Genomic DNA, 11,312 nt, shown 5'->3' on the forward strand with positions numbered 1-11,312 from the left:
CAAATAGAATGCACTTGTTACAAAGCCTATCATTGTGATAAAATTGCTACTTACATATATCATTAAAAAATCTACCAAATATTTTATATTTAAACTTAAGGTTTTTTTCTGCGTTTATTCATTTAAAAAATTGTGTGTTAACACCGCTAAAGAAAACTCTGTGAGTTAGAAACGCAAACAGTCCTTTTTATCAAGTGTAACATAATAAATTAATTTCCAACATCTTTATTATATTCTTGCTTATTGCCTTTATTCTTATTTTATTATTGTTACAAGCTAGATAAGTTTTACTTATACGATTGCAAATGTAATCAATTGCAAGATAAAATTATTAGAGCAAGTTAAATTACATGAATTTTTATCTAAGAGAAACTGATGAAATAGATGTTAACGAAGACGACCCAGAACTAAGGTTAAGCTTATCCAGTTCTTCATCATTTTGTTATTCTTCAGGCCCTGTTGCGTATACACGAATTTGTTCCATTCATCAATTCTTGGATGAGCTATAGATGCTGTAATGAACAAAAAATTAAGTATAATATAGTATAAGTTTCAGTACGCAATTGTGCCAAATAAACAGTCAAGAAAAATTTTGAAGTATCATCATACGTACTTCGGCGACGTCATAGACCCATATTTTACCAGTATCGTCGTTTGGCGTCCATGATACTTTATTCAGAGCAGGACATCAGTCAACGACAACGCTGGCGGTAGATACCTCCGTATCTTGAATTGTCTCTCCCGAATTGTCAACAGCGGCGAACAGCACCAGATGTATTGGAGACCAAGAAACGTCATAAACGTAGTCGTCATTATGCTCAAAAGAGTAGAGCGATTTGTTCTCTTTCAGGCTCCAAAGTTTGATAGTCTAGTCGAGGAAAGATATCAGGAATAGATGGGAGAAGTCTATATCGCCTTACACTGCCTGTGCGCTAATACCAGTGACAGGTCCCCGATGACCTCACATGTTTCCGTCAATCCAACGCGGCTACCATGTCGACAGGCTATTCAACAAAATGTTAAAATGTTAATAATTTTTACAGATTATTTTTCAACATTTTCACATACAATGGCAATTGCACTTACCTGAGTAAACAGTTTCGTCCTCACTTCCTATGACGAAATTATTAGCAGTGCGGGAAGACCAAACACATAGCGGCGATTGCTTTAGATTGCTTCTGTGCAATTCCAATGTCTTTTGCGGTTGTAACAGCATGTCCAAACTCCACGAGCATAATTTACCGTCTGTCGAAATGCTAATCAAATTGTGTGCGTTTTGTGCTCCAACAACGTTCGAGCAGTATACTAGATGCTGCAAAATAAATGATTTCTTTGTTCTCTTGCATTCTAAACTTAGAAGCTAAAATCTTAATTAACCAATTAAGCTATGTTAAAAAATGATAAGTCACTTACAGTATGTGCTGTAGCAGACAAAGGGGTACGTTGTATGGGAGTCTTTTTTTGTACTCGGTTGTCCAATAACACGATTTGACCAAAGTAAGCCATGCCTGCTATATCCAGGATCAAGTTTGGATGGAATCTTGCGAACATAATCGATATAATGGGTGACTGACAGTGAAAGATAAACTCTGGAGTTATTTTTTTGAATTTCGTGTTCCAGATCAGATATACACCGTTAGGAACGTCGTCATTATTGTTGTACGAAGTCGCTAAAAGCTCGGGGAACTGCGGTGACCAATTCATGGAGGTTACACAACGATTACAAGACCATCGCTCACAAATGAACAAGCGATTCAGCCATAGTCGTTGATGACAGCTCTCATTCCTGCAAATTCAAAATAATCATGTATACCATATATAAAAAAACGTGTTTACTCAAGCAACTATACCCTAGAAACAAAAAAAATCTTTTAATATAATTAAATATGAAAATTTGGTCGAAGCGGATCTTAGTGCTTAAATATTTCTGTATGAATTTATATACATATGTGATTCTGTAAATTTCGAACCAAAATTTTTTTCCGTTTCAAACGCCATCATGAGTATAATCAGAGTAGTTTTAGCATTTTTATTAAATTGACAAGCGATTTAATAAAAGTGTTATTATACTATTTTGGTTTAATATTTTTTTATGCTAATAAACATCTTCATAAGGATATTAGTAATTAAATATTAATAAGAATTTTAAAATCTGCGAACAATTTATTACAAAGTCTTTCAATTTGTTGTTTTTTTACTTACATTCCATCTTCGCCGTCCATAGTATCAGCATAATCGGTATAGACATGCAACCGATTCACTCAATTTTTACAATTCTCTTTTTATAATTCTGCTAGTGTGATCATTGAAAGTGTTCTGATAGGATAATTATTTGCTTCTCTTCTTCGCTAAGTTTTCATACTACAGAATTAATAAAACAAAATTTTTTATTAATAAACAGAAATAAAATGTAAAAGATCGATAATTTACGCACCTTCTTTTTTAGGATTCTCTTTCTCTTGCTCTACCTGTGTAATAGTAGTAGACTGACCCTCCTTAACTTTGCGGTTGAGAAAATATTCTTGGTGGAAGTTTACTCTGGAAACCGTCCATATGTGGCAAGCTATTTTCTTCATCTTCGGCTTAGCCATCATCAAATGTCAAAACTGTGGTGAATAAGCTGGTTCCGCTACAAATTGAATATAATTACCTAGCTATATACTTATACTGAGCTACATATTTATTCAAAACTCGCTATTCTAATAAACCTATTAAATCTTTTAAAAGTACTGCTTTTATATTTAAAAAGAAACTAATTATTTTTCGGCAAACATTAAAACACTTTAAAGAATTAATAATTAATATAATTAATAACTTTAAAGGATATATATATATTTATAGAGCAATAATTTATTTTTTTATCTTAAATTTATACTTATAAAAAAAATCAACACTGTGCATTCTGTTGAAATCCTAACATTTTTGTATTTATTTTTATATTTCAAATGTCAAGAGCGAGAGAGAGAGAGAGAGAGAGAGAGAGAGAGAGAGAGAGAGAGAGATATTACATATCTAGCGTGTTTTTAGAAAAACAAAGATAAAAATAAAGCAAAATAATAAGATTATCTGTAAAAGTGGGTCAAAGCTGTACTTACTCCTCTTGTCAACCAGTAAATAATCATAAAAAGCATGTAAAGTGCGTTTACTAGCGTTTATTCATTGTGCATGCATAACCTATTTTTATTTTGATCGATCGGTTGTCTTCGTCTATCTAACGGACCGATAATCATGGACATAGGGAAGATTCGAACCAAAAATCATGGACATAGGGAAGATTTGAACCAAAAATCGTGGACTTTACCGACACGATCGTGGCTACATAGTTCAATGTCTACGTTTTGTGGACATAGAGGCGCTTCCAAACAAAGTAACAGCCACAGATGTCTACATCTGTGCAGAAACCTGAGAGAGGACATGACGGCCTAAAACCTGTAACCGCAAAATGCTGCCGCGCACTACTGCCCTCTGAAGAAGTGGATGTAAACTACATGCAAGATCCTCTATTCTGAGGATAACGCATCTACTTTTCAAGACTGATGATAAGTAGATATTCGCGGTTTGTATAATGTATCGTATTCGCGCTACATAAAATGTGGATCAGAATAAATATTCTTGCAATTATATGTATGTTTACTTACATGCGCGTGATGTTTATTATTACCCTTAAAAGTATTAACATTAAAGTTGTATATTACACCCATTTTTTTTACAAATGTGTTAAAATATATCGCGCGTGTTTTTATTTTAAATAAATTATATATACATATACATGATCCCGGCAATTGATTGCTTTAATGTACTTTACTCTTGTACGCGAGTCAGCACAGCCACACTGTGGGTCGAATTTTTCGACGTAAACGATGAGCAAAAAAATCAGATTCTGGATATTCTTAGAGCAAATAATTCTAGAAACATTTTGAGACCAAAATGATCCCGGCAATTGATTGCTTTAATGTACTTTACTCTTGTACGCGAGTCAGCACAGCCACACTGTGGGTCGAATTTTTTAACATAAACGGTGAATTAAAAAAATCGAGAATAGAGCAAAAAATTAGCAAAAAAATCGCTCTTCAAGAATATGTACTTGATTATTCATTTACTGCTATTTTTCTTTGTGGCTGTGGCACAGCCACACTGTGGGTCGAATTTTTTAACATAAACGGTGAATAAAAAAAGTCGAGAATAGAGCAAAAAATTAGCAAAAAAATAGCCCTTCAAGAATATGTACTTGATTTTTCATTTGCTGCTATTTTTCTTTGTGGCTGTGGCACAGCCACACTGTGGGTCGAATTTTTTGACCTTGTTTAACATTGGCGAACAACAAGGACATACTGATACACTGTCACACCGTTGTCTGTGTCACTTGTTGTGAGTAATGCCTGGTTTATGCTTCGGTCTTAAGGCTTAATCCTAAAATTCAGCCAATAGAGTTCAAATTTTGGTTAGAACTGGCAGCTTTAATTGGTTGAATTTTAGGTTCTTGGGATTAAAGCGGGGAGCACAGACTTTTGCATAACGCATAAACCATATACATAAAGAATCTGATTGGTCCATTGACTCATGCATAAGAAAATGGGCCAATGAAATTCCTTATGCACATGCTTTATGCGTTATGCAAAAGTCTGTGCTCCCCGCTTTAGCCTGAAGTATAAACCAGGCATAATGAGTATGGATTTAGTTGCTTAGTTTGAAACTAGATGGCGATGAATGGGCGGGAAAGAGCTCGTACAAAGCTGGTGCGTATTGCGTTTGTCCGTTTGTCGTTCATTGTTGTAGCTAAAATTAAAAGGATGCACGCTTTTCTGAAAACCGGAAAATTAGGTGCTCCAGCAGCGGAGGTGAAGAAACAATCGACCTCTCACGCCAAGGACAACAAGAAGGACCTGACGCCATGGGTGGAAAAATAGTAAGTGCGTGGGGGAAGATAAAATTAACCTTTTAACAGAAAGAGACATTCTGCACTGAGATTCTGTAAGAGCCATGGCGTACAGAAAATCTTAAGCAATGAGACGTAAACAGTAAAGAAATCAATATGTTGAATTAGCTACTGTTTATATTACAATTTCTATTGTGATTAATCAATTAGCTTACTGCTTATGTCATGTTGCTTGAGTTCTTTGTCTGCCATGGTTCTATAATTCTTAAGTGTAATTGTATTATCATTACGCAGTTTTTTTAGCCATTTAATATCTGCGTAATAATATAACAATATTAACATTGTTATTCAAAGTTACAAAATTTATTATTAACTTTAAAACTAACGTGTCTGGATGGATCTACAGACCTATTTAAATTTGCATGAGTATATACATATAGTTACATTATAGTTTGTCTGGATAGATCGTTCGATATAGCACAGATCTCCAAGGACTTCCTAAGAACATGCCTAGATCTCTGTCGAATAAAGTATACTGAGCTGCGTTCAAAATCATTATCTAGATGTTTTAATTCTTGTTTAACATTTATGAACAAGGATAGAATATTTGGGTATCCAGATGATGATTCTATATCTAAATCTGTATGGGATTGGACTCATTTAATTATATTCCTCCAGAGCTGATAATAGACTTATTACACTCATTCAATAATATTCTTTATTACAAATTTAAATTAAAATATTGTTATTAAAATAAACTTAATATTCATACATTTTTTAATATAAATTATATTATTTTCGTGAAATTAATTAGTGCATTTTAAGTTAATATATTAAGTATAGCCTTATTCAAAAGTATTAGGCACTTATATTTTTTCATTCATATGAAATTCTATATCTACTGAGATACTTATCACATATTGACAATCAATCTACGTAATTAAAGGGTTCTTGAATCAAATGATAATTGAAATGATCATTAAATCAATTTTTGAGCTATAATTTTAAATAATGGTTAATAAGGTCCCTAATAATTTTTACCTAAGACTGTTTTACAGACCCAGCATTAACATAACTGTGTTATAGATTTTGATGTAAGTTCCTAGAGAGTTAAACTTTATTCTTTTTTATATTTAAATCTTTCGATTTGGAAATGATGATTTTATTTTTCCTTTAATGCAAAAAGGTAAAAAAGAATTAGGCTTGAGGATGACTATTTTTTAATTTTATTTATATTTTGTTTAAAGCCGACCAAAAAATGTCGACGATATTGTGGAACAAACGGAGGTGGTAAACGTGATACGACAGGCAATGGAACACGGAGATTTTCCCAATATGCTATTCTACGGGCCACCAGGTACCGGCAAAACCAGTATCATCCATGCAGCCGCGAGGCAGATGTTTGGTAGCATGTACAAGGATAGAATACTAGAACTGAATGCTTCTGATGACAGAGGTATTCAGGTTGTAAGAGATAAGATCAAATCCTTTGCATTGCGCAGAGCTAATCCTAACGGACCAGAGTAAGTTTAAGTAAACTTTTCTTAATCTGAAACTTTTCTATTATAAAAAGCCACTATGGTTTTTTGCAAATCCTATGTAAAAATGGTCATAATAATTAATCATGTATAAAGTAACGTAAAAATAATTTTTATATAAATTGTACTTTCTCTTCGGATTCTTTCTCTTATTTGATTTATTCTTTTATCTAATCTAATTACTACTTATAATATAGAAATGAATCCGTTGTGATGTTATGTGTTCCAAAAATAAGATATCAATTACAATTGTTATACAATGTCAATTTGTACATAATACCTTATTTTAAAATTTGCCGTATACAATAATATTATTACCTTGAATATTCATATTTGTAATCTTAAAATATTTTATCTATTAACTTTGAATTTTTGTTTACATATGTGCATACATTATATCTTTTAACTTTTAATTGAATAATTTAACTTTTGATATTATTAATTTCTTCATTGATTTCAATAACAATAATTAATTGCTTGATACAACAAGCAACACAAATAAATCTGTTTATAGCGAAATCTTGCAACCGGATGTGTTACATAACAGTACGTTTTTCAATTAATTCTTTTGTAATATGGAAAAGTAGGTAATAAATAAGTATATTTGTTGCATAAAAAGCTTTTTTATATATATAATCAATTATAATGGCTAATTATTTTCAATTTTACTGTATTAATAATATCTTATACCAAAAAAATTATTAAAAATTATTTGATTCAATGATCAATGCCAATGATGAACCAGTAAAAGGTCTGATGGCTGCAGAATTTCAGTGCAAAAGATTGTTCAGAAAAAGGCACATTTTGTTGTATCACGGAGAATTAATGAAGTATTTTGATATCTCTTATTACCAACAAAACAGAAAAAATGCTCATAATTGCAGAAAGAACTATAAGATTAGTGAACTTCTGAGACACTTGAGCAAACAACTTCAATTTTCAAATATTCGCGTGAATCGTGAAAAAATAATCGGTAATTTATCGGCACGTAATTTATTTTAAAAAATTAGAAATTGTAAAATTTAAAGTATCATTATGTATATAAACATTAACTCCGCTTTGATTAAATGTAGCTTTCCTTCTTTGTTTAATTGTAAATTTTTAATACTTTTTATTACTAACGAAATTATTTTGTTATTGATATATATCGAATTATTCTGACGTGAATATTGGAGAATTGATCATTTCTTTTGAACATCTGGCGCACTGTATTGCAGTTTATGATCAAAAGTGCACAATCTGAGGCATAATATAATTCTCTTATTTAATTAAAATTTATAAAAATAGATTAGTGTACTGTAAAATACAATAATATTAATTTTTTATATTTACAGTGGGAAAAAATGTCCACCATTCAAAATTATAATATTGGACGAGGCAGACAGTATGACTGGTGCCGCGCAAACAGCCCTTCGTCGAATTATGGAGAAAGAGTCGCACAGTACGCGCTTTTGTTTGGTGTGCAATTATCTATCACGAATCATCAAGCCGATAGCGTCGCGCTGTACTAAGTTTCGATTTAAGCCACTAAGCGATGAGAAGAGTATTGCGAGGCTTGAATACATATGCAATGAAGAAAATCTGAAAGCAGATAAAAGCGTCTTAGAAAAAGTTGTTGAAGCATCAGGTGGCGATTTAAGACAGGCTGTAATGTGTTTACAATCTATCACGCGATTGAAGGGAAAAGACTATGAGATCACGGCAGATGATGCACTCGATGTTATCGGAGTAAATATATATATTTCTTATAAAAAAACAGAAATTTTTTATATTACAAAATTTAGTAATTTCGAATTATGCATTTGTTACTGTAGCTAATTCCCGATGAACAAATCAGTATATTGTGGGAGGCTTGTAAAAAAGGAAATTATAATAATGTCCAGAAGTTACTTGAAAATCTGCTGTTGGAAGGATATCCAGCAGCGAAGGTACTGTCTTAATTATTTCAGATATCAAAAAATTTGTTAAATAATATTAGTAGGAAAGTAATAAATAATTTTATCATGCATATTGATTAAATTGTTTAATTTTATTTGTGTATATTTTAGGTAATTGAACAATTAAACGAAAGAATTATCTTCTCCGATGAATTAACTGACAAACAAAAGGCGATAATTGGCGACGTGCTCGGCGTAAGTGACTTTTTATACAAATGTGTATGCATATACAAAAAGAATGATACAAGAATGGTTCAACTTCTGTTCGGAATTTCAATAATGGCAGAACTGTATGTGTTACATAATTCCAATTTAGTTTTCTTTTTTCGAGTATTGACATCTTCACATGCTGATGCTTTTTCCATCGTTATAGCTGTGATGTTATACCTACAGAATGAAAGTCTTTTAGATTGACGCCAGAATTGTTCGGTAAAGATCGCCAATCTCCTCTTAGATATTCTTGATTTCTATACATTATTCATACACTTGAGATTCAAAAAGCGTGTTATCAACAAATTGTATACGTAGTAAAATTTCTGAAGAATTAATTACTTTTTTAGTCGAAAATTTGATAGCTGCTTTAGCCTGCACATCTCACTTTTTTTTTGTTTGCTGGTATTCTATAACTATAGTACACCTCGAATTATTCCTATTCTATAGCAGAAGGAATTCTACCATATTCTTATGAGAGATAAGAAAATTCGACAATTTGTTGTCTTTTAGAGAATTTGAAAATCCGAATAGAAAAATTAGCCATACATATACAATATATATATATATAAACTGCAATCTAAATAAGATTAATTTTTCTTTTTTTAGGAATGTGATTACAGATTAACAGAAGGAAGCGATGAATATATACAACTGTTAAATGTGTTTTCTACTATCTTGATGGCTTGCAAATGATAAGAAAAATTAATTTTCCTCTTTACGTTATTTATTTATTCGTAAGTCTACATTATATAAGTACTATAAAAATTTTATATATTTTTACAGAATTGTTCACGTTTTTTTAATGATTTACTGACCTTTTATATTATTTATATTAATGTAAAGTTAAGATTGCTAAAAGGCGCACAAACAAAATTTTTGAAAATACTTCAGAATTAAAAGTTTTAAGGAAAATAGTTGTGATCTTTCATGGGCCTTCTATAATAAGCCATAAGTCATAAATCGGAAGTAAGAAACTAAAAATTGACTACTGTGATTGGTCCATTTCTAGCTTATGACTTATGATTTGTGACTTACGGCTTATTGTAGAAGGCCCATCAAGGATTGACAGTGACGGATCAACTCATCTACAATCTTATTTGCGATGCAGATATCTATAATTTAGCAGATTTTGTCTCTTAGAAATATTTTATCATGAGACTTCTGGGGGCCTATTTTGTATACGCTTACCGACAACTGTCGGTGTCGTTAAGTAGCGATAACCAATGATATGGACTGTTCTACGAGAAAAGAGCGATTCTTATTGGCTATCGCTACTTGACGACACCGACAGTTGTCGGTAAGCGTGTACAGAATAGGCCCCCTGACTTGTATTTTATGAAGCTACAAAAGTTCATACAAAGTACAGATTTTGCAATTTAGTCCTTAACATTTATTATAAGTGAAATTATCTACATCTCTACTGCACTACAGTGCAGATATCAGAACGATTTCTTTTCTTTAAAAAAAAAAATCGCTTTAGAAAGACTTGCAGACGACTTTCTTTAATTATGAATATCACAATTACATTGCAAATTTTTCAGTATGTTTAAAAAAAAAATTCGTTTCAGCAGAGGTCTCCTGTTGAGTCTTAAAAAGTTTATAACTAACTAGGGAACAAAAACCAAGTAAAATATCACTAGTATGTCCGATATTTTATATCTAGGGATATATATATCTCTAAAAATAAACTAAACACATTAGCGCCACATTTACTAGAAAATGTAGGAAGTGCTTCATGCTGACCAATCTCACAAATACGCACCTAAAATATCCCTACATTTCACTTCGGATTTAATTTTTCGGACTTTAAAAAACAAAATGTCATCACGAACAATCAAAGCGTCAAATACAAATTGTAATAAACTCTTGAAAAAAATTCTTAACGTGTAGAAGAAGAAACGCCCTCAATTACACAGAAAATCCATCCCGGCGTCGTTGGAAACGGGGCTCTCAGCGTCTCGGTGTCGACGCTGTTCGCTGAGCGCCACTGACGCTCGGTGTGTAGGGTGTAGGGGCGTCGTTGCTACTGCGTGCAATGTGTATCGTGTAGGCGTTGGCGAGGAAGGAGGCGAGAGCCGCGAGACCGCCGCCGTCGCCGCTCGCTCTCTACGGGGACGTGTCGTTTGTGAGGGGTATTAACAAAAAAAAAAAGGGGACAACGTGCGCATTTTCGTGTTCGGCAGCCGGTGGCCGCGTTCAGCAGCACGTACGTCATTTCCTCGTCGCGAGCGCAGTTCGGGTTCCCTTTTCGCTCCGGAAAGAAAACGGCTCTAACGCTCTCTCACTCTTGCTCTCCGCCCTCTCTCCCCCTCTCCTCCCCCTTCCCCCCATCCCCCCCCGATCGCCGTACTCTGTGCCTCTAGAGCGCTGTCTAGCCTCGTTCCCCGACACGACGGAGCCACGTCTCCACGTTCCCGATAACGCGGGTGGATCATTGTTATTCCGCGAGTGGTGGAAGGTCGCCGCCGACGCCTCCTCCCCCCCCGTGCGAACGGCGTCCCCGTGGTCGGTGTCGCGTCGTGGAAGACAGGGGAACGGACGGGAAGGAACGGGGGCGTGAACGACGCAACCGCTGCAGCATCGTCCTTTGCTACGTCGTTTTGAAGTAACGACGTTTCGGAGTCACGTCGTTCTCTCCTCGGCAATATCTCTCCCTCTCTTTCTCTCGCCCGCTGGCGTAGAGGTCGTGACTTCCGGAGAGAAAGGAGAGAAAGAGAGAGAGAGAGAGAGAGAGAGAGAGAGAGAGAG

At 33.9% G+C, this 11,312-nt stretch overlaps 1 protein-coding gene and 1 pseudogene across 1 annotated transcript; one reads left to right on the forward strand and one right to left on the reverse strand.

Moving 5' to 3' along the window:
* Positions 1–358: 358 nt before the first annotated feature.
* On the reverse strand, positions 359–3,416 carry LOC108771897 (cytoplasmic dynein 1 intermediate chain-like; annotated as a pseudogene).
* Positions 3,417–4,763: 1,347 nt separating this feature from the next.
* On the forward strand, positions 4,764–9,257 carry LOC108771942 (replication factor C subunit 4). The gene is made up of 6 exons (XM_018537364.1): positions 4,764–4,906; positions 6,124–6,399; positions 7,749–8,142; positions 8,229–8,342; positions 8,463–8,546; positions 9,171–9,257. Exons 1-6 carry the CDS (start codon positions 4,791–4,793, stop codon positions 9,255–9,257), a joined length of 1,071 nt encoding a protein of 356 aa, XP_018392866.1. The 5' UTR covers positions 4,764–4,790.
* Positions 9,258–11,312: the final 2,055 nt, after the last annotated feature.

Source organism: Cyphomyrmex costatus, unplaced genomic scaffold (genome assembly GCF_001594065.2).
Source record: "Cyphomyrmex costatus isolate MS0001 unplaced genomic scaffold, Ccosl1.0 scaffold17, whole genome shotgun sequence".
NCBI lineage: Eukaryota > Metazoa > Arthropoda > Insecta > Hymenoptera > Formicidae > Cyphomyrmex > Cyphomyrmex costatus.